We start from the raw sequence: 23367 nt of genomic DNA on the forward strand, positions 1-23367 counted from the left end.
CATGCTCACTGCAAAGTCTGCCCCTGTATTTCAGCTCGAGTATGGTCGCGATTTCCACCACCGAGGCGGGAAGGGGGCGGGTGATGTCAGCGGGGCCCCAATCCGTTGTCGGCTCCATCGCGCTCTGTACGTGATTTTACATTGGTTCTGCTTGATAAGCCCACCCAGCGCGTTTCCTGGCCAATTAGAGGAAGCGGGACTGATGACATCATTTGATGATGGGTCATCAGCCGGTTTCCTTAAAGGGACCATGGCCACATTGATTTTGACAGTTGTGCTGTCAGTGTTCTACAGCATTGAGCTGCTGCAAACACCGACACTGTACAAAGGCAGACATCTGAACCCAGGCTCTCCTATGACTCTCTCCATATGGTTATAGAGGGAGTCACAGCACGCAGGGAGGTCCTCTTCCCTTCCAATGGGTGGTGGCGACCTCCCCAGGAGACCAACACAGGCTGGTTGCACATTGCACAGGAGGACACAAGCAGGGATGTGGTCAGGAGGAGCTGGCTTCAGTGGTACAAACCTTTCAATGATCTCAGATCACAAACCGTTACTGCAAAGCCCCACTCAACCTCATCCTGCTGTGTCACTCATCCCATCCCCATCACGCTGCCTTCCCTACCCTACCCTGCACATCCTTACTCACACCAACTTACCTTGCACCTCCACCCATCTCTCTCTCTCTGTCTGCATTACCACTTCCTCATCTCAATCTCACTCACCATCATCTTAGTCCAAGCATACCAACCAACAACACACAAGGGTAGGAACTTGGGTGTTTTATGCAATGTCCATGTTAAGTTTCTGTTACTGTGTTGTTAAACATTGAAATCTTGATTTTCAACACTTTGCGTTCTTGGACAAATTGGTGTGCACCTTTGGCACTGCAGTGACTGGTGAGACATAACGGTACCCCCCACAATGCTGCTGGGTCTGAAAGGAATGGATTGGCCAGAGCAGGGATGTTTTATGGTGTTGGTGTTGGGTGGTGCCAACCTAGTGCATCCTGTGGCAGCCAGGATGTACAGCGTCAAGTGAAGTAAATGTGGCCATGGTGAGGTTATCCCTGGCCTCCCGGGCAGCAATGTGGTCGGGTGCTGGTGGCCTGTGTCCGGTGCAGCATCAGGTGATTGCGGAGAAGGTGGGTGTTGGTGGTGCTGCTGGTGTGTCTGGTGCTGGGTCTGATCGTGGTGGTAATCAGAGGACCAAGGTGAGATTTTGCAAGGGCAGCGATGCTGCTGGAATAGATGGCAGATGAGATTGAGATGACAGAAGCGATCTGTCAATGGTGAGAGAGGAGGTGACAGTGAAGAGAGAGATTATTGCAAACACTTCCAACCTGCATCAAGCTCAAATGTGTCTTCCAAATCCCGAAGACTCCAGTTTCTGAGCTTGGAAAGTGAAGGGCTGTGACACAGAAACGTATATAGCACCTTAGCAGCAGTGAATACTGAGAAGAAAGGATACTGATTGCCCAAACTATTTACCTGACGTGATCCTTTAACGCTGTGAACCTCGTGAAAAAGCTGGAAAAATGAAAAGTACAGCTCAAAATGGTGTTTAATTCCCTTTTAACAAGGTCTTGCTAATTTAAATCCCCACCCCAACCCCCCCACCCCATGCTGCTTGATCTCACATCTGTTCATCACTGACAGACCAGGCAGCTGGGAGACTATATTAAGGAATTTTTAGAGCAATTTTTCTAAAGTAATTCCATCCTGAACCGTTGTCCGATTGCGCGGTCTGTGGAAGATCACCGGTTTGTGATTATTCAAAGGATTTTGAGTAGAAACTTGAAGAATAACTTCATTCTGGAAACTTAGCGCAATTTGAGAGCAATTTGTGGATTGTGGCCAAAGTGGGAACTCTAGCATTTAGGGTGAGACATTAAACTGAGTCCCTGGTCTGACCTCTCAAATGGACATTGAAGATCTATGGTATTACGTGAAATATAGTCGTAGAGTTTAACTGAGATCCAGACCAACATATATCGCTGAACACGAATGTATCGCACTCTGGCCCAGAAATTGATGTCGGGTGGTGATACAACGCGGGCGGTATCAGATCACCACACGGTGTACACAGCCACTGATATTCTATCGCAGCCCGTGGAAGTAAAGACCAGGTGCTGCATATAACCAGCGGCCGAGCCGAGCCGAGCCGATAACACGCACCACACCCCGAGATGAATTGTTGGTATTTGTAGGACATTGCTGTGCGCAAATTGGCTGCTAAATATTTGTGTGTGTGTGTGTGTGTGTGTGTGTGTTTGCGATATGACTCTGTGTTTGTGTGAATGTTTTGTGTTTGAATGTGTGTGCACTGACGACACACAGTGCTACCTCACCACCAACTCTCTCACTGACCCCAGGCTCACTCACTGACCCCGGGGGCTCACTCACTGACACACACATACACACTGCTTACACACACACACACATTGCACAGACATACACAGGGACATAAACAGACATTCACACACTCAAATACTCTCTCACAAATGCACATAGCCCAACAATCAGACCTACACGTGCGCACACAGATACTCACACACACTTAAATATTCACATAAACGCTCACACCAAAATCTTCACACACTCACTCACATGCACTCATACTCTCAACACTCCCTCACACAGGCTGTGTACGCTTGTTTGAGAATGTGTGTGTTTATGCATGTGTGTCTGCATTTGAGAACTTATCTGAGTGTGTGTGAGTGAGAGAGGATTTCAGTGAGTGAGTGTTTCTGTTTGTGTGACTGTGTGAGGGAGTGAGTGTGCGTGAGAGTGTGAGTGTGTGAGAGAGTGTGTGTGTGTGTTTGAGTGAGTGTGTGTCTGAGAGTGTGTGTGATTGAGTGTGTGTGTGAGAATGTGTGTGAGTGAGAGCGTGTGTGTGTCTGTGAGAGTGTGTGTGTGAGTGTGTGTGTGAGTGAGAGTGTGTGAGTGAGAGCGTGTGTGAGTGAGAGAGTGTGTGAGAATGTGTGTCTGAGAGTGTGTGAGAGTGTGTGTGTGTGAGAGAGTGTGTGATTGAGTGTGTGTGAGAGTGTGTGATTGAGTGTGTGTGAGAGAGTGTGTGATTGAGTGTGTGTGAGAGCGTGTGTGAGTGTCTGTGAGAGAGTGTGTGCGTGAGTGCGTGCGTGCGTGTGTCTGCCTGTGAGTATTTCAGTTGTGGGTCAGATTCTAGAAGGTGAAATACACGACATGTACAACAGCAAACATTGTTGTGTCAGTGTCGCGGGGTTATTTGGGTTGGGTCTGGCTGCTGGTGCAATTTTGTAAAATGCCGAATGATAACATTGACAAACCAAGATTTAATTTCCTCACCTCATTTTTCCACTGCTCTTCAAGTTTGCTAAAGTTATAATGATGAGACAGGTTTGCGTTATTTTATATATCGATAATGTGACCACTGAGCTAACTGTTCCAGTAAGACTGAGAAAGCCTTGGTCAGGTCAGCGAGTAATGCAAACTCAACAGCAATTCAGGAATTCACTGATACAAGTTCTTCCGACAAGACCATGTCATCGTTTTCAGAAGGAGAAGCTGAATATGGAATGGAACAACTATAAGTGTTCGGGATCTGATCTGCTCAAATGAAAAATAGCTCGTTAAATAGGTTCTGCACAGACACAGATCAAGCAGAAACACGGCCTGTCTTCAAACTGCCTGGGAGTGTTCCTTGGAGATGAACATCTGCCCGAGAAACACAACAGATCTGGAAAGTGAGGGGGGCGGGGCAAATGTGTGGTGGGTAAGTGAGGGGGCAGGGCAAGCGAGGGGGCGGGGCGAGCGAGAGGCGGGGTAAATTAGTAGGCGGGGCAAGTGAGGGGTGGGGTAAGTTAATGGGCGGAGCAAGTGGGGGGATGGGGTAATGTAGTGGGTGGGATATTGTAGTAGGTGGGGTAAGGAAGTGGGCGGGGTAAGGAAGTGGGCGGGGTAAGTGAAGGTGCGGGGTAAGTGAAGGGGCGGGGCGAGGGCGGGGCAAGTGAAGGGGCGGGGCAAGTTAGGGGTGTAGCAAGTGAGGGAGTCAATGTCTGCAAGGAGAGGCACAGAATTGTGTGTTGAGCGATAACGATGTAGGTATTAAGTATGCTAGTGTTAGTGGGGAAAAAGGCATCTAACGGGCACGGGGGAACAGATAGTTGGAATTTGATTAAGGCCGGCTGAACTTGAAAATAACCGACTTCGAAACTGTAACATGTCTGCACTCTCCCCCAAAACACCAAGGTTTTACCGTAAGTACTATTAAGTATAATAATTATTCTTCATAATAATTAATATTGTATCATTAATAAACTGGTGTCGGCTAACATTTCATGCTGTGAACCTATTATTGTGAAGTGTATTTTATAAGAATACACCTTGTCTAGCGGTTTGCCTCTGGGTATTATTTCCGTTGGGTGTGGATAGTAACACGATGTCTGATACAATTCACAATTCACTGCTTAATGTTCTCACCTCATTTCTGCATTGCTTCTCGACAATCCTGACAGGAAATAATAAGTGTTAGAAGTCTTGAGTTTATTACTGGCTTATAAACTAGGAACATGAGACAAGTCAATGGGCAGTAAAGGTATTTGAGCCACTGAAACTTACGTCTCCAGTACCATAATTGTCGGGTTACTGCACACCACCAGATTTTACTATCTACGGAGCAGTGAAGGCGGTAACATTTCAGGAGGGTACAGAGCTTAAGGAGTAGACTTTGAGGGCAGGCCTACCAACAGTGCACTGAAGGCAGTGGGGGGATGCGTAACAGGCCAGAGTTGGAGGAACACATTAATGTTCTGGAGTTGTTGGGCCTGGACTATTTAGAGAGTTAGGAATGGTACAATCATGGAGGCACTGGTGAGTTGTATCCAATGTAAGTAACCAACCCCTGCGGGCAATGCCACGGGACTTGCTGGGCAGCAGAGTTTGGGGTTCCTTTAAGTGGAAGATGAAGGTTTGGTCAGGAGGACATTGGAAGAGTTGATTCAAGAGATAATGCAAGGGGGAGAAAGTATAAAAGCAGAGAAGTCCTGCTACAACTGTACAGGGTATTGGTGAGGCCACACCTGGAGTACTGCCTGCAGTTTTGGTCTCCATATTTACGAAAGGATATATTTGCATTGGAGGCTGTTCAGAGAAGGTTCACTCGGTTGATTACGGGGATAAGGGGGTTGACTTATGAGGAAAGGTTGAGGAGGTTGGACCTCTACTCATTGGAATTCAGAAGAATGAGAGGTGATCTTATCAAAACATATAAGATTATGAGGGGCTTGACAAGTTGGATGCAGAGAGGATGTTTCCACTGATGGGGGAGACTAGAACTAGGGGGCATGATCTTAGAATAAGGGGCCGCCCATTTAAAACTGAGATGAGGAGAAATTTCTTCTCTCAGGGGGTTGTAAATCTGTGGAATTCGCTGCCTCAGAGAGCTGTGGAGGCTGGGACATTGAATATATTTAAGGCGGAGATAGACAGATTTTTGAGCGATAAGGGAATAAGGGGTTATGGGGAGCGGGCGGGGAAGTGGAGCTGAGTCCATGATCGGATCAGCCATGATCTTATTAAATGGCGGAGCAGGCTCGAGGGGCCGTATGGCCTACTCCTGTCCCTATTTCTGATGTACTTAAATCTATAGAATTCCCTGTCCCAGAGAGCTGTGGAGGCTGGGTCATTGAATATATTTAAGGTGGAGATAGACAAATTTTTGAGCGATAAGGGAGTGAAGGGTTATGGGGAGCGGGCGGGGAAGTGGAGCTGAGTCCATGGTCAGATCAGCCATGATCGTACTGAATGGCAGAGCAGGCTCGAGGGACCGAATGGCCTGCTCGTGCTCATATTTCTTAAAGCATGGACGAGGTTTTCAGCAGAAGTTGGGTTGATTGGAGGCAGGCATTTGTGGGAAGCCTTTCATTAATGGGCTCAATTTCTCCCAGTGACTTGTGGCGTTTTTTTGGAGCAGGCCGCTTTTTTTGGCCGAAGTTAAAAATCCCGTTTCCCCAATCAATTTGCACCAGAGTAACTCAGTTAGTCACCATTTTTTTTAGGTAAGTTTTTTTTCAGCCAAAGGGATCGTAGCCTGCCACCTGCCAATTCTGACCATTGAGGGAAGTTTGGCCAGCTGAGAGTTACTCGAGTTCAGAAAAGGCCGGCGTATGTGGCATCTGCAGAAAAACCTTCCGGAGAGTTAAGCAAATCGGCCCAGGTAAGGGAATGGGCCCGGGTAAGGGAATGGGTCCGGGTCAGGGAATGGGCCCAGGTAAGGGAATGGGCCCAGGTAAGGGAATGGGCCCAGGTAAGGGAATGGGCCCAGGTAAGGGAATGGGCCCAGGTAAGGGAATGGGCCCAGGTAAGGGAATGGGCCCAGGTCAGGGAATGGGCCCAGGTCACGGAATGGGCCCAGGTCAGGGAATGGGCCCAGGTCAGGGAATGGGCCCGAGTAAGGGAATGGGCCCGGGTAAGGGAATGGGCCCAGGTAATGTAATCGGGGCAGGTAATGTAATCGGGGCAGGTAAGGGAATGGGCCCAGGTCAGGGAATGGGCCCAGGTCAGGGAATGGGCCCAGGTCAGGGAATGGGCCCGAGTAAGGGAATGGGCCCGGGTAAGGGAATGGGCCCAGGTAATGTAATCGGGGCAGGTAATGTAATCGGGGCAGGTAAGGGAATGGGCCCAGGTCAGGGAATGGGCCCGGGTCAGGGAATGGGCCCGGGTAAGGGAATGGGCCCGGGTAAGGGAATGGGCCCGGGTAAGGGAATGGGCCCGGGTAAGGGAATGGGCCCGGGTAAGGGAATGGGCCCGGGTAAGGGAATGGGCCCGGGTAAGGGAATGGGCCCAGGTAAGGGAATGGGCCCAGGTAAGGGAATGGGCCCAGGTCAGGGAATGGGCCCAGGTCAGGGAATGGGCCCAGGTCAGGGAATGGGCCCAGGTAAGGGAATGGGCCCAGGTCAGGGAATGGGCCCGAGTAAGGGAATGGGCCCGGGTAAGGGAATGGGCCCAGGTAATGTAATCGGGGCAGGTAATGTAATCGGGGCAAGTAAGGGAATGGGCCCAGGTCAGGGAATGGGCCCAGGTCAGGGAATGGGCCCGGGTCAGGGAATGGGCCCGGGTAAGGGAATGGGCCCGGGTAAGGGAATGGGCCCGGGTAAGGGAATGGGTCCGGGTAAGGGAATTGGCCCGAGTAAGGGAATTGGCCCGAGTAAGGGAATGGGTCCGGGTCAGGGAATCGGGGCAGGTCAGGGAATCGGGGCAGGTCAGGGAATGGGCCCAGGTCAGGGAATGGGCCCAGGTCAGGGAATGGGCCCAGGTCAGGGAATGGGCCCAGGTAATGTAATCGGGGCAGGTAAGGGAATGGGCCCGGGTAAGGGAATGGACCCGGGTAAGGGAATGGGCCCGGGTAAGGGAATGGGCCCGGGTAAGGGAATGGGCCCGGGTAAGGGAATGGGCCCAGGTAATGTAATCGGGGCAGGTAATGTAATCGGGGCAGGTAAGGGAATGGGCCCGGGTAAGGGAATGGGCCCGGGTAAGGGAATGGGCCCAGGTAAGGGAATCGGCTCGGGTAAGGGAATGGGCCCGGGTAAGGGAATGGGCTCGGGTAAGGGAATGGGCCCGGGTAAGGGAATGGGCTCGGGTAAGGGAATGGGCCCGGGTAAGGGAATCGGCTCGGGTAAGGGAATGGGTGCAGGTAATGTAATCATCCCAGGTAAGGGAATCAGCCCAGATAACGGAATCGACGCAGGTAAGATAATCGGGGCAGGTAAGGGAATGGGCGCAGGTAAGGGAATGGGCCCAGGGAAGGGAATGGGCCCAGGGAAGGGAATGGGCCCAGGGAAGGGAATGGGCCCAGGGAAGGGAATGGGCCCAGGGAAGGGAATGGGCCCAGGGAATGGAATGGGCCCAGGGAATGGAATAGGCCCAGGGAAGGGAATCGGCTCAGGGAAGGGAATGGGCCCAGGGAATGGAATGGGCCCAGGGAATGGAATAGGCCCAGGGAAGGGAATCGGCTCAGGGAAGGATATCGGCCCAGGGAAGGGTATCGGCCCAGGGAAGGGAATGGGCCCAGGGAAGGGAATGGGCCCAGGGAAGGGAATGGGCCCAGGGAAGGGAATGGGCCCAGGTAAGGGAATGGGCCCAGGGAAGGGAATGGGCCCAGGGAAGGGTATCGGCCCAGGGAAGGGAATGGGCCCAGGGAAGGGAATGGGCCCAGGGAAGGGAATGGGCCCGGGGAAGGGAATGGGCCCGGGGAAGGGAATGGACCCGGGTAAGGGAATGGGCCTGGGTGAGGGAATGGGCCCGGGTAAGGGAATGGGCCCGGGTAAGGGAATGGGCATGGGTAAGGGAATCGGCTCGGGTAAGGGAATGGGCCCGGGTAAGGGAATGGGCACGGGTAAGGGAATGGGTGCAGGTAATGTAATCATCCCAGGTAAGGGAATCAGCCCAGATAACGGAATCGACGCAGGTAAGGTAATGGGCCCAGGTAAGGTAATCGGGGCAGGTAAGGTAATCGGCGCAGGTAAGGGAATCGGCCCAGGGAAGGGAATCGGCCCAGGTAAGGGAATGAGCCCAGGGAAGGGAATGGGCCCAGGGAAGGGAATGGGCCCCGGTAAGGTAATGGGCCCAGGGATGGGAATGGGCCCAGGGATGGGAATGGGCCCAGGGAAGGTAATGGGCCCAGGGAAGGGAATGGGCCCAGGGAAGGGAATGGGCCCAGGGAAGGGAATGGGCCCAGGGAAGTGCAGCAGATGCGCGGACAGCAGCAGCAGGGAATTTAAGAGAGAGGGGGAGAGAGAGGTGGGGAGTGGAAGGGTCTGTGTGGGGGGATGGGAGAAAGGGGGGGAAGCCTTTCGGGTGTAGTTAGGTGCGGGTGCTGGGAGGGAGGATGCCATTCGGCCTGGGATAGGGGCGGAGATCGGACCGGCAGGCCCTTTGGCCTGGGCTGGGGGGGGGGGGGGTGTCCAGGAACACTAAGGCACTCGGGGCTGGACGGGGGAGGGGGGAGGTGGGGGAGCTGGAGCTGGACTGACACAGGCTCAGGGCTCAGGGCGGGCTAGGGATTAGGGGTTCGGCTACAAAACAAACCGTGTGGGGGCAGTGGGGCGCGGGGGGAGAGAGGAGGGAGAGACAGGCGATCAGAAGGCTTGGTGCCAGAGGAGGGGGAGGGAGAGAGAGCGATTGCCAAATCCGAGCTGAGTGAGCATGTGCGTCCATTGGAGCAACGTGAGAAACCTAAGGGTTTTTTTCACGCGCATGCGCAGAAGGTGAGGCTACGTTTTTTGGCGCAGACAGCAGGCTCCACCCCCCCTCCGCAGCCCCCCCACGACTGCCCCCATCCCCCCACCCACTCGCCCCCCCATCCCCCCACCCCCCCATCCACTCGCCCCCCCATCACCCCACCCACTTGCCCCCCCCCACACCACTCGCACCCCCCCCACACCCACCCGCACCCCCCTACCCACTCGCCCCCCCTCGCCCCCCCACCCACCACCCACTCGCCCCCCCCACTCGCCCCCACCCTCCCACCCACTCGCCCGCCCATCCCCCCACCCACGCGCGCCCCCACCCACGTGCCCCCCCATCCCCCACCCACGCGCCCACCCCCCCACCCCCCCAGCCACTCGCCCCCCCCCCCGCCCCGAGGTGACTGACACGCTGCACGGCTCAAAATTCGATTTATAGATCGGGGAAAGTTTGGAAAAATATTAATGGCAGATTTCTGACCTAGAAAACCTGGCATAACTCTGGCAATACGCCAGAAAACGGACTTGGGGAAAATTGAGCCCAGAGTAATGGAGCTATATTGGGTCAGAAAATTAATTCAGAGCAATGTAAGAAGGCCAAGTTACTTACAGCTCAGCGAGGGGTGGAATCCATTCCCAGGAACCATGTCCGTAGCCGACTGGGGCCCGAAGCCTTGCTTTGTGTGCCCACTGTTTAATTGGAGAGTTTAGGTTGATCCAGGACTGGATAGTTGCCAAGCAGTCTGAAAGCAGAGAGACAGTGGGAGGGTCGACAGAGGTGATTGTGAGAGGGAGCTGGGGCTCCTCAGCAGATAAGTGTTGAAGCCACGATTGTGAGTTGGCATGATGTCACCGACTGTTTGCATGGAAACATAGAAATTTACAGCGCAGAAGGAGGCCATTCCATCCCATCGTGTCCTCACCGGCCGACAAAGAGCCACACGGCCCTCGGTCAGCAGCCCTGAAGGTTATATATAAACCTGTGAACAATGACGGAAAGGCAAAGAGCACCCAGCCCAACCAGTCCGCCTCACACAACTGTGACACCCCTTATACTGAAACATTCTACACTCCACCCCAACCGGAGTCATGTGATCTCCTGGGAGAGGCAAAAACCAGACAAAAACCCAGGCCAATTGAGGGAGAATAAAACTGGGAAAATTCCTCTCCGACCCATCCAGCTAATCGAAACTAGTCCAGATCATCACACCCTGGCCGTATTCTATTCCCTGCAGTACTTACTATCTGCACCGACCAACAAAAGGTCATCCAGTCTCATCCCAATTCCCAGCTCTAGGTCTGTAACCCTGCAGGTTACTGCACTTTAAGTGACCATCCAACCATCTCTTAAAAGTGGTGAGGGTTTCTGCATCCACCACTCTTCCAGGCAGCGAGTTCCAGATCCCCACAACCCTCTGTGTAAAGAAGCCCCCCTCAAATCCCCTCTAAACCTTCCACCAACCACCTTAAAACTATGCCCTCTCGTAATAGACCTCTCCACCAATGGAAATAGACCCTTACTATCCACTATGTCCATGCCCCTCAATATTTTGTACACCTCGATGAGCTCTCCTCTCAACCTCCTCTGTTCCAATGAGAACAAACCCAGCCTATCCAATCTGTCCTCATAACTAAGATTCTCCATTCCAGGCAGCATCCTAGTAAATCTCCTCTGCACCCTCTCTAGTGCAATCACGTCCTTCCTATAATACGGCGACCAGAACTGCACGCAGTACTCCAGCTGTGGCCTAACCAAAGTGTTATACAATTTAAGCATAACCTCCCTGCTCTTATATTCTATGCCTCGGCCAATAAAGGCAAGCATTCCGTATGCCTTCTTAACCACCTTATCCACCTGGCCTGCTACTTTCAGGGATCTGTGGACAAGCACTCCAAGGTCCCCTTGTTCATCTACACCATTAAGTGGCCTACCGCTTAATGTGTATACCCTTTCCTTATTAGCCCTCCCCAAGTGCATCACCTCACACTTCTCTGAATTAAATTCCATTTGCCACTGCTCTGCCCACCTGACCAGTAGATTGATATCCTCCTGCAGCCCATGACTTTCCTCTTCATTATCAACCACACAGCCAATTTTAGTGTCATCTGCAAACTTCTTAATCATACCCCCTATATTCAAATCTAAATCATTGATATATACCACAAAAATTAAGGGACCCAGTACTGAGCCCTGCGGAACCCCACTGGAAACATCCTTCCAGTCACAAAAACATCCATCAACCATTACCCTTTGCTTCCTGCCTCTGAGCCAATTTTGGATCCAACTTGCCACTTTGCTCTGGATCCCATGGGCTTTAACCTTCACGACCAGTCCACCATGTGGGACCTTATCAAAAGCTTTGCTAAAGTCCATATATAAATCATATGCACTACCCTCATCGACCCTCTTAGTTACCTCCTCAAAAAATTCAATCAGGTCAGTCAAACACTATCTTCCCTTAACAAATCCGTGCTGACTGTCCCTAATTAATCCTTGCCTTTTCAAATGCAGATTTATCCTCTCTTTCAGGATTTTTTCCAATAATTTTCCCACCACTGAGGTTAGGCTGACAGGCCTGTAATTACTCGGCCTATCCCTTTTTCCCTTCTTAAACAAGGGTACTACATCAGCAGTCCTCCAATCCTCCGGCACCATGCCCAGATCCAAAGAGGACTGGAAAATGATGGTCAAGGCCTCTGCTATTTCCTCTTTTACTTCGCTCAACAGCCTGGGATGCATTTCATCCGGGCCTGGGGACTTATCTACTTTCAAAGCTGCTAAACACCTTAATACTTCCTCTCTCACGATATTTATTTCATCCAGAATATCACAGAATTCTCGATAGCAGTATCTGCATTGCCCCTTTCCTTTGTGAAAACAGATGCAAAGTATTCATTAACAACCCTACCAACATCTTCCGACTCCACACAAAGATTACCCTCATGGTCTCGAATAGGCCCTAGCCTTTCTTTCGTTACCCTCTTATTCTTATATTTATGGAACATCTTTGGGTTTTCCTTAATTATGTCCATGAGAAACAGGAGTGGGCCACAGATAAATCGTTGGGGGAGAGCAGAGGGAACGTTACGGGTGTGGAAGAGAAGTCAATGGCTACAGCTGAATGGGTGCGAATGAACAAGGTGGAAGCTGTCCAGCCAGCTGGTCATTGCTAACCATGTGATGTGACATGAAGATGGATTAAAGCACCACGGTCACAATGTTATCCTGCATTGGTTAGGGCCAGTTCAGGGCTGTGACAGGAGCAGAAACCTGTAGAAACATAGACATAGAAACTAGGTGCAGGAGTAGGCCATTCGACTCTACCAGCTTGCACCACCATTCAATATGATCATGGCTGATCATTTTAGGAGAGACGGGAGTTCTGGGGTCAGTGCGTGGAGAGGCTGACAAAAGGCCCAGAGTCAGCGGAGGAACATCGAGGGGAGGCGGGAGTTCCGGGGTCAGTGCGTGGAGAGGCTGACAAAAGGCCCAGAGTCGGCGGAGGAACATCGAGGGGAGACGGGAGTTCCGGGGTCAGTGCGTGGAGAGGCTGACAAAAGGCCCAGAGTCAGCGGAGGAACATCGAGGGGAGGCGGGAGTTCCGGGGTCAGTGCGTGGAGAGGCTGACAAAAGGCCCAGAGTCAGCGGAGGAACATCGAGGGGAGGCGGGAGTTCCGGGGTCGGTGCGTGGAGAGGCTGACAAAAGGCCCAGAGTCAGCGGAGGAACATCGAGGGGAGGCGGGAGTTCCGGGGTCGGTGCGTGGAGAGGCTGACAAAAGGCCCAGAGTCAGCGGAGGAACATCGAGGGGAGGCGGGAGTTCCGGGGTCGGTGCGTGGAGAGGCTGACAAAAGGCCCAGAGTCAGCGGAGGAACATCGAGGGGAGGCGGGAGTTCCGGGGTCGGTGCGTGGAGAGGCTTTACTGGAGCAGCTGCAACCGGGAGAAAAGACAAAACAGAAGTAGAAAGAAATCGAAAGGTGACGTCACAGCCAAGGGGGTAAGTGATTGGCTGGTGATTGGTGAGTAGTTTTTCTTTTTCTTTTTTTTAATCAGCAAGTAACCTTGATCATTGTTGTTCCACAATTAGGTTAATCTAAGGGTTAAGTCATGGCAGGAGAGCTCGGACACCTGTTATGCTCCTCCTGTACTATGTGGGAAAGCAGGGACGCTTCCGGTGTCCCTGACGACTACGTGTGCGGGAAGTGTATCCGCCTCCAGCTCCTGACGGACCGCATTGCGGCCCTGGAGCTGCGGGTGGATGAACTCTGGAGCATCCACGATGCTGAGAATAACGTGAATAGCACGTTTAGTGAGTTGGTCTTACCGCAGGTATAGGGTACACAGCCAGATAGGGAATGGAAGACCAGCAGGAAGAGCAGTGCAAGGAAGGTAGTGCAGGGGTCTTCTGCGGTCATCCCCCTGCAAAACAGATACACCGCTTTGAATACTGTTGGGGGGGATGACTCATCAGGGGAGGGCAGCAGCAGCCAAGTTCATGGCACCATGGCTGGCTCTGCTGCACAGGAGGGCAGGAAAAAGAGTGGGAGAGCGATAGTGATTGGGGATTCAATGGTGAGGGGAATAGATAGGCGTTTCTGCGGCCGCAACCGAGACTCCAGGATTGTATGTTGCCTCCCTGGTGCAAGGGTCAAGGATGTCTCAGAGCGGGTGCAGGACATTCTGAAAAGGGAGAGTGAACAGCCAGTTGTCGTGGTGCACGTTGGTACCAACGATATAGGTAAAAAATGGGAGGAGGTCCTACGAGACGAATTTAGGGAGCTAGGAGTTAAATTAAAAAGTAGGACCTCAAAAGTAGTAATCTCGGGATTGCTACCAGTGCCACGTGCTAGTCAGAGTAGGAATCGCAGGATAGCTCAGATGAATACGTGGCTTGAGGAGTGGTGCAGGAGGGAGGGATTCAAATTCCTGGGACATTGGAACCGGTTCTGGGGGAGGTGGGACCAATACAAACCGGACGGTCTGCACATGGGCAGGACCAGAACCAATGTCCTAGGGGGAGTGTTTGCTAGTGCTGTTGGGGAGGAGTTAAACTAATATGGCAGGGGGATGGGAACCAATGCAGGGAGACAGAGGGAAATAAAATGGAGTCAGAAGCAAAAGATAGAAAGGAGAACAGTAAAAGTGGAGGGCAGAGAAACCCAAGGCAAAAAAACAAAAAGGGCCACGTTACAGCAAAATTCTAAAGGGGTAAAGTGTGTTAAAACGACAAGCCTGAAGGCTCTATGCCTCAATGCGAGGAGTATTTGGAATAAGGTGGATGAATTAACTGCACAGATAGCAGTTAATGGATATGATGTAATTGGCATCACAGAGACATGGCTCCAGGGTGACCAAGGCTGGGAACTCAACATCCAGGGGTATAGAACATTTAGGAAGGATAGACAAAACGGAAAAGGAGGTGGAGTGGCGTTGCTGGTTAAAGAGGAAATTAATGCAATATAAAGGAAGGACATTAGCTTGGATGATGAGGAATCAGTATGAGTGGAGCTACAGAATACCAAAGGGCAGAAAACGCTAGTGGGAGTTGTGTACAGACCACCAAACAGTAGTAGTGACGTTGGGGACAGCATCAAACATGAAATTAGGGATGTGTGCAATAAAGGTACAGCAATTATCATGGTCGACTTTAATCTACATATTGATTGGGCTAACACAACTGGTAGCAATGCGGTGGAGGAGGATTTCCTGGAGTGTATTAGGGATGGTTTTCTCGACCAATATGTCAAGGAACCAACCAGAGAGCTGGCCATCCTAGACTGGGTGATGTGTAATGAGAAAGGACTAATTAGCAATCTTGTTGTGCGAGGCCCCCTTGGGAAAGAGTGATCATAACATGGTCGAATTCTTTATTTGGATGGATAGTGACAAAGTTAATTCAGAAACTAGGGTCCAGAACTTAAGGAAAGGTAACTTCGATGGTATGTGACGCGAATTGGCTAGATTAGACTGGCAGATGATACTTAAAGGGTTGACGGTGGATAGGCAATGGCAAACCTTTAAAGATCGCATGGACGTACTTCAACAATTGTACATCCCTGCCTGGAGTAAAAATAAAATGGGGAAGGTGGCTCAACCGTGGCTAACAAGGGAAATTAAGGATAGTGTTAAATCCAAGGAAGAGGCATATAAATTGGCCAGAAAAAGCAGCAAACCTGAGGACTGGGAGAAATTTAGAATTCAGCAGAGGAAGACAAAGGATTTAATTAAGGGGCGGGGGGGGAATAGAGTACGAGAGGAAGCTTGCCGGGAACATAAAAACTGACTGCAAAAGCTTCTATGGATATGTGAAGAGAAAAAGCTCAGTGAAGACAAACGTAGGTCCCTTGCAGTCGGATTCAGGTGAATTTGTGTTAGGGAAATTGATGGGATTGAAGGCTGATAAATTCCCGGGGCGTGATAGTCTACATCCCACAGTACTTAAAGAAGTGGCCCTAGAAATAGTGGATGCGTTCATGATCATTTTCCAACAGTCTATCGACTCTGGATCAGTTCCTATGGACTGGAGAGTTGCTAATGTAACACCACTTTTTAAAAAAGGAGGGAGAGAGAAAACGGGTAATTATAGACCGGTTAGCCTGACATCAGTAGTGGGGAAAATGTTGGAATCAATCATTAAGGATGAAATAGCAGTGCATTTGGAAAGCAGTGACAGGATCGGTCCAAGTCAGCATGTAGTTATGAAAGGGAAATCATGCTTGACAAATCTTCTGGAATTTTTTGAGGATATAACTAGTCGCGTAGACAAGGGAGAACCAGTGGATTGGTGTATTTGGACTTTCAAAAGGCTTTTGACAAGTTCCCACACAAGAGATTGTTGTGCAAAATCAAAGCACATGGTATTGGGAGTAATGTACTGACGTGGTTAAAGAACTGGTTGGCAGACAGGAAGCAGAGAGTTGGGATAAACGGGGCCTTTTCAGAACGGCAAGCAGTGACTAGTGGAGTGCCGCAGGGCTCAGTGCTGGGACCCCAGCTCTTTACAATATATATTAATGATCTCGAGGATGGAATTGAGTGTAACATCTCCAAGTTTGCAGATGACACTAAACTGGGTGACTGTGTGAGCTGTGAGGAGGACTCTAAGAGGCTGCAGGGTGACTTGGACAGGTTAGGTGAGTGGGCAAATGCATGGCAGATGAAGTATCATGTGGATAAATGTCAGGTTATCCATTTTGGGGGTAAAAACACAAAGGCAGAATATTATCTGAATGGCAGCAGATTAGGAAAAGGGGAGGTGCAACGAGACCTGGGTGTCATGGTTCATCAGTCATTGAAAGTTGACATGCAGGTACAGCAGGCAAATGGTATGTTGGCCTTCATAGCTAGGGGATTTGAGTATAGGAGCAGGGAAGTCTTACTGAAGTTGTACAGGGCCTTGGTGAGGCCTCACCTGGAATATTGTGTTCAGTTTTGGTCTCCTAATATGAGGAAGGACATTCTTGCTATTGAGGGAGTGCAGCGAAGGTTCACCAGACTTATTCCAGGGATGGCTGGACTGACATATGAGGAGAGACTGGATCAACTGGGCCTTTATACACTAGAGTTTGGAAGGATGAGAGGGGATCTCATAGAAACATATAAGATTCTGACGGGACTGGACTGGTTAGATGCGGGAAGAATGTTCCCGATGTTGGGGAAGTCCAGAACCAGGAGACAGTCTTAGGATAAGGTGTAGGCCATTTAGGACCGAGATGAGGAGAAACTTCTTCACTCAGAGAGTTGTTAACCTCTGAAATTCCCTACCGCAGAGAGTTGTTGATGCCAGTTCATTGGATATATTCAAGAGGGAGTTAGATATGGCCCTTACGGCTAAAGGGATCAAGGGGTATGGAGAGAAAGCAGGAATGGGGTACTACATAGAAACATTGCAACACAGAAAATAGGTGCAGGATTAGGCCCTTCGGCCCTTCGAGCCTGCACTACCATTCAATAAGATCATGGCTGATCATTCACCTCAGTACCCCTTTCCTGCTTTCTCTCCATACACTTGATCCCTTTAGCCGTAAGGGCCATATCTAACTCCCTTTTGAATATATCTAACGAAATGGCATCAACAACTTTCTGTAGTAGAGAATTCCACAGGTTCACAATTCTCTGAGTTTCTCCTCATCTGAGTCCTAAATGGCTTACCCCTTACCCCTTACCCTGTGTCCCCTGGTTCTGGACTCCCCCAACATCGGGAACATTCTTCCCACATCTAACCTGTCCAATCCCGTCAGAATTTTATGTTTCTATGAGATCCCCTCTCATTCTTCTAAATTCCAGTGAAAACAAGCCTAGTTGTTCCAGTCTTTCTTCATATGTCAGTCCTGCCATCCCGGGAATCAGTCTGGTGAACCTTCGCTGCACTCCCTCAATAGCAAGAATGTCCTTCCTCAGATTAGGAGACTAAAACTGACCTGAGACTGGTAACTACAGCTGGTGTCGATAGACTGTTGGAAAATGATCACCAATGCATCTACTATTTCTAGGGCCACTTCCTTAAGTACTCTGGGATGCAGACTGTCAAGCCCTGGGGATTTATCGGCCTTCAGTCCCATCAATTTCCCTAACACAATTTCCTGACTAATAAGGATTTCCTTCAGTTCCTCCTTCTCGCTCGACCCTGGGTCCCCTAGTATTTCCGGGAGGTTATTTGTGTCTTCCTTAGTGAAGACAGAACCAAAGTATTTGTTCAATTTGTCTGCCATTTCCTTGATCCCCATTATGGAGATGTTCAAACATAGAGTTGTGAAAAAGATGGGCTGGAATTTGAGAGCTGATAACACGTTGAGAGGAAGGGGAGTTTAGAGATTGAACGATCAGTGGGGTTAAGGGTGTGTGATGGAGCGAGAGTGATGAAAGCAGTGTTGAGAGGGCAGAGTACCGAACCAGAGGGAACCAGTTACCGTAATCTGCCAGCGCGGTGGGCCAGTATTTTAATTTGATTAGGGTTGAGCGATCTGGTGTGGGTTGCAATGACAAGATGGTCATGGAAAGATGGTGATCTACGATAGGCTGACATAGACAATGATTCATGTTCAGCACAAAGGAGTGGGAGACTCAGCTGGAGTCTGGTGTGTTGGAGAAGTGGGAAGTGGTGAAGTGGGAAGTACAGAAGTGACAGAGGTGACGGAGCAGACAGACGTTCCTTGGACCCTCACATTGTTGTTGGATCGTGAGCTGGCGGCGGACTGGGTGAGTGCTCTCGCAAGGCAGTTACTAGCACACAGAAGATGCCACAGGTTATCTTTGCATTCCTGGATTTATCCTTTGGTAGTTAGCAGTTTTGGCGGAGGGAAACCTGGCACGATGCTGCTTGAGGTGGGCCAGCGGTCTGATAATCAATGGCAGAATCAGTTCTGTGCTCTCAGCGATCAAATATGTGTCCCTTGGACTTGGGGAGCAAAGGTAGGGACTGGAGCAAGGGGAAGGAATGTGGTGGGAGAGGACGGGGTTTACTGGGGACGAGGACATCAATGTTGGACGTGAAGTTGTGACTCAGCCGGTGATAAGCTGCAGAAATATGGCAGCAAATGGAGCGTTAAATGCTCAATAGACAGCTGGGTACAGCAATTTCTATCAGTGGAATTCTATGACAATAGAGGGGCCAATGAGATGGCAAGGTGGTGAACATGGCTAGGGCTGTTTATGTGAAGGCAAAGGTTAATGCAGGGCATGAGGGCTGAGAGTTCAGTGAAGAGAGAGCAGGGCGAGTTGAGATAAAGTGTTGAAGTCACAAAGGATGAGAAGTCGTTTGGTGCAGAAACTAACAGAGGAAAGCATTAAATTAACCTTGGTGTGCAACTTGACACGAGGTATGTGCATGGTAGACATTAAGGAATTAATGGGAGAGGGGAGAAGGGTGGAAAAGTTGCGATGCTCAAAGGAGGAGATGGTGCCAGAGGAGTCGGGGTACAGACCACGGTGTGATATGGTGCAAAGGGCTAAATCACCGGGGAAAGCTATAGCCAGGTGGGGGAGCGTATAGCCAGGTGGGGGAGGGTATAGCCAGGTGGGGGAGGGTATAGCCAGGTGGGGGAGGGTATAGCCAGGTGGGGGAGGGTATAGCCAGGTGGGGGAGAGTATAGCCAGGTGGGGGAGCGTATAGCCAGGTGGGGGAGCGTATAGCCAGGTGGGGGAGGGTATAGCCAGGTGGGGGAGGGTATAGCCAGGTGGGGGAGAGTATAGCCAGGTGGGGGAGGGTATAGCCAGGTGGGGGAGCGTATAGCCAGGTGGGGGAGCGTATAGCCAGGTGGGGGAGCGTATAGCCAGGTGGGGGAGAGTATAGCCAGGTGGGGGAGCGTATAGCCAGGTGGGGGAGCGTATAGTCAGGTGAGGGAAGGTATAGCCAGGTGGGGGAAGGTATAGCCAGGTGGGGGAAGCTATAGCCAGGTGGGGGAGGGTATAGCCAGGTGGGGGAAGGTATAGCCAGGTGGGGGAGCGTATAGCCAGGTGGGGGAGAGTATAGCCAGGTGGGGGAAGGTATAGCCAGGTGGGGGAGCGTATAGCCAGGTGGGGGAGAGTATAGCCAGGTGGGGGAGCGTATAGCCAGGTGGGGGAGCGTATAGTCAGGTGAGGGAAGGTATAGCCAAGTGGGGGAAGGTATAGCCAGGTGGGGGAACGTATAGCCAGGTGGGGGAATTTATAGCCAGATGAGGGAACGTATAGCCAGGTGGGGGAGCATATAGCCAGGTGAGGGAAGGTATAGCCAGGTGGGGGAGCGTATAGCCAGGTGAGGGAACCTATAGCCAGGTGGGGGAAGGTATAGCCAGGTGGGGGAAGGTATAGCCAGGTGGGGGAAGGTATAGCCAGGTGAGGGAAGGTATAGCCAGGTGAGGGAAGGTATAGCCAGGTGAGGGAAGGTATAGCCAGGTGGGGGAAGGTATAGCCAGGTGAGGGAACCTATAGCCAGGTGGGGGAAGGTGTAGCCAGGTGGGGGAAGGTATAGCCAGGTGAGGGAACCTATAGCCAGCTGGGGGAAGGTATAGCCAGGTGGGGGAAGGTATAGCCAGGTGGGGGAGCGTATAGCCAGGTGAGGGAACGTATAGCCAGGTGGAGGAAGGTATAGCCAGGTGGGGGAAGGTATAGCCAGGTGGGGGAAGGTATAGCCAGGTGGGGGAACGTATAGCCAGGTCGGGGAACGTATAGCCAGGTCGGGGAACGTATAGCCAGGTCGGGGAACGTATAGCCAGGTGAGGGAAGGCATAGCCAGGTCGGGGAACGTATAGCCAGGTCGGGGAACGTATAGCCAGGTCGGGGAACGTATAGCCAGGTCGGTGAACGTATAGCCAGGTGGGGGAACCTATAGACAGCTGGAGAGGCTTCAGCAAGTGTTATTTCCCATCAGCCAAGTTACTGTCAAGGAAATGCGCTCTGACCATTGGAGAAATACCACCAACGATGTCTCCGCAAAATCCAGCAAATCCCCTGGGAGGACAGATGCACCAACGTCAGTGTTCTCATCCAGGCCAACATCCCCAGCATCGAAGCACTGACCACACTCGACCAGCTCCGCTGGGCAGGCCACATTGTTCGCATGCCCGACACAAGGCTTCCCAATGCAAGCGCTCTACTTGGAACTCCTTCACGTTAAACGATCCAAAGGTGGGCAGAGGAAACGTTACAGGGACACCCTCAAAGCCTCCCTGATAAAGTGCAACATTCCCACCGACACCTGGGAGTCCCTGGCCAAAGACCACCCTAAGTGGAGGAAGTGCATCCGGGAGGGCGCTGAGCACCTCGAGTCTCGTCGCCGAGAGCGTGCAGAAACCAAGCGCAGGCAGCGGAAGGAGCGTGCGGCAAACCAGTCCCACCCTCCCCTTCCCTCAACCACTGTCTGTCCCACCTGTGACAGGGACTGTGGTTCCCGTATTGGACTGTTCAGTCACCTGAGAACTCACTTTTAGAGTGGAAGCAAGTCTTCCTCGACTCCGAGGGACTGCCTGTGATGATGATGGTGGGGTAATTATAATGGAATGATTAGCATCCAGTGGGCCTGCTAACAGTGAGGTCTAACCAGAGAGCAGTACAGTTTGATCGGGACTGTTTACAACTGGTATTCCACTATTTGGGATGTCGAGTTGATTATAATATGGGGTTTCTGGATTGGTGCACTGGGTGTACAGGGAGAGCATCGGGTCCACTTAGACTTTACACCAACAGCAGCCTGCATTTATATAGCGCCTTTAACATACTGAAACGTCCCAAGGCCCTTCACAGGAGTGTTATGAGAGAAAACATTTGAGGGGTCGATGTGTTTTGGGCGTAGAACGGGCAGTATGGTGCTGGCACTGTTTATATTGCCCCTGACTAGTGCTTACCACCCGGTCCCTTCAGCTATTTCAGCCCACAGTTCCTGATCGCCATGCAGTTGCTGGCCAAGGGTAGGGCTCATGGGCTGAGGGAGATGGTTCGCACTGGGGAAGGCAGATGATAGTTAGCTTTGTCCGTGTGCCTGTAATGAAGGGATATTACATATTTTATAACATACCTCTCTTCCAGAAGCATACGCCCATCAAAGCAAGAAGCAGCATCAGAGCCAAGGCTGAGCCAACACCGGCCTCCAGCCCAGCGAATTTATCTAAACAGGATAAAGGGACACAGTTAATCTACTTAGCCAACACCTTCGACACAAAATAAATAATTTGCTGCGTAACGAAGACCAGAACAGGCACTGGGCTGCTGTAGTATCTGGAGTGAGCTCCTGCAGCCGACCAAGACATTGAAATGACACAGCGTTTCCAACACTCGGGAGGCGGGGTGAAATTGGACATGGCGTAGGATGCGAATCGTGTAAACGCTTTTGCCGTCCATTATATCGCATGGCCGATATACACTTCTGTCACACTGTCTCTCCTCATCTCTTCTTCCTCTCTAAAGATCCAGTGTGAAAAAACTGCTGCAAAATCTGTAATAAAGTCGGCAAAAGCTTGGCACATGGATGAGGTCAGAAGCCACCTGCGAAACGCTCACCATTGACCCATTCATTAATGTCTCATCATTCAGTAGTTCCTTTACTCGGTACACAAGTGCTCTACTCGGAACTCCTTCACGGCAAACAAGCCAAAAGGTGGGCAGAGGAAACGTTTCAAGGACACCCTCAAAGCCTCACTGCAACATCCCCACTGCACCTGGGAGTCCCTGGCCAAGTGGAGGCAGTGCATCCGAGAGGGCGCTGAGCACCTCGAGTCTCGTCGCCGAGAGCGTGCAGGCAGCGGAAGGAACGTGCAGCAAACCAGTCCCACCCTCCCTTACCCTCAATGACTGTATGTCCCACCTGTGACAGGGACTGTGGTTCTCGTATTGCACTGTTCAGCCACCTAAGGTCTCATTCTAAGAGTGTAAGCAACTCTTCCTCGATTCCGAGGGACTGCCTACGATGATGACACACTGTGAACCGGGGGGCCATTGAATGTATAGTGGCAAAAATATAACATCGAGATTGTGCCAATTAATCTGTTTACTTGGATAAACTCCGGAGTCATTGCTGGCTCATATCTGCACAGGAACGGACAGAACAGATGAGGTCATGTTTCGGGACAGACCTGGCCTCCCCACAGAGGCTGGCTGACTGACTGACTGACTGAGGTACGTGTGCAGTATCTCATTTGCTTACAAGGTTCATTCACCGTTTGTTAAAGATCTTCGCGTGCATGTTACGTAACCAAATATTGCAGTCGGAGGCTTGCTTCGTACCAACGCCTCCGACCCCAAAAAAAATCTTATCTGCTGGTCCCGGAGAAACGCAAGATCCGGGTGGGAGGTCTAGATTCACTGTGGAGTGCGCGGCAACCTCTCTTCCAGGTACATACGTACGGACAAGCTGCAGTCACATGGGCCTGCACCACCAATCACTGTGCAGCATTCTCATTGATAAAAATGGGAGCTCTATTTGTGCGGGCTCCCATTACTATCAATGAGAAAACCCCCAAAATACCCGAACACAGCACAATAAACCTCACATATTTAAAATTAATTGAAATTAAATGTAATTAAATCAGATCAGCCATGATCGTATTAAATGGTGGAGCAGGTTCGAGGGGCTGAATGGCCTGCTCCTGCTCCTATTTCTTATGCTCTTACTGATATGTCCTTACGACACAGTATAAATGCACACGAGGCCCATACTTGAGAGAAGGTCA

General features: G+C 51.1%; 1 protein-coding gene across 1 annotated transcript in view; it reads right to left on the reverse strand.

Annotated features, from left to right (window-relative positions):
* Window positions 1-1063: 1063 nt before the first annotated feature.
* Window positions 1064-23367, reverse strand: part of LOC139249346 (immunoglobulin superfamily member 1-like) — a 99917-nt gene continuing 77613 nt past the window's right edge. Inside the window, exons 10-14 of the mRNA XM_070872327.1 lie at window positions 21717-21806; window positions 9834-9966; window positions 4461-4488; window positions 1491-1529; window positions 1064-1282 (exon numbers count right to left, since the gene is read on the reverse strand). Coding sequence (XP_070728428.1) covers window positions 1064-1282; window positions 1491-1529; window positions 4461-4488; window positions 9834-9966; window positions 21717-21806 — 509 coding nt within the window. The remainder of the gene's footprint in view (window positions 1283-1490; window positions 1530-4460; window positions 4489-9833; window positions 9967-21716; window positions 21807-23367) is intronic.

This window comes from Pristiophorus japonicus, unplaced genomic scaffold (assembly GCF_044704955.1).
Source record: "Pristiophorus japonicus isolate sPriJap1 unplaced genomic scaffold, sPriJap1.hap1 HAP1_SCAFFOLD_307, whole genome shotgun sequence".
In the NCBI taxonomy this organism is placed as follows: Eukaryota; Metazoa; Chordata; class Chondrichthyes; family Pristiophoridae; genus Pristiophorus; species Pristiophorus japonicus.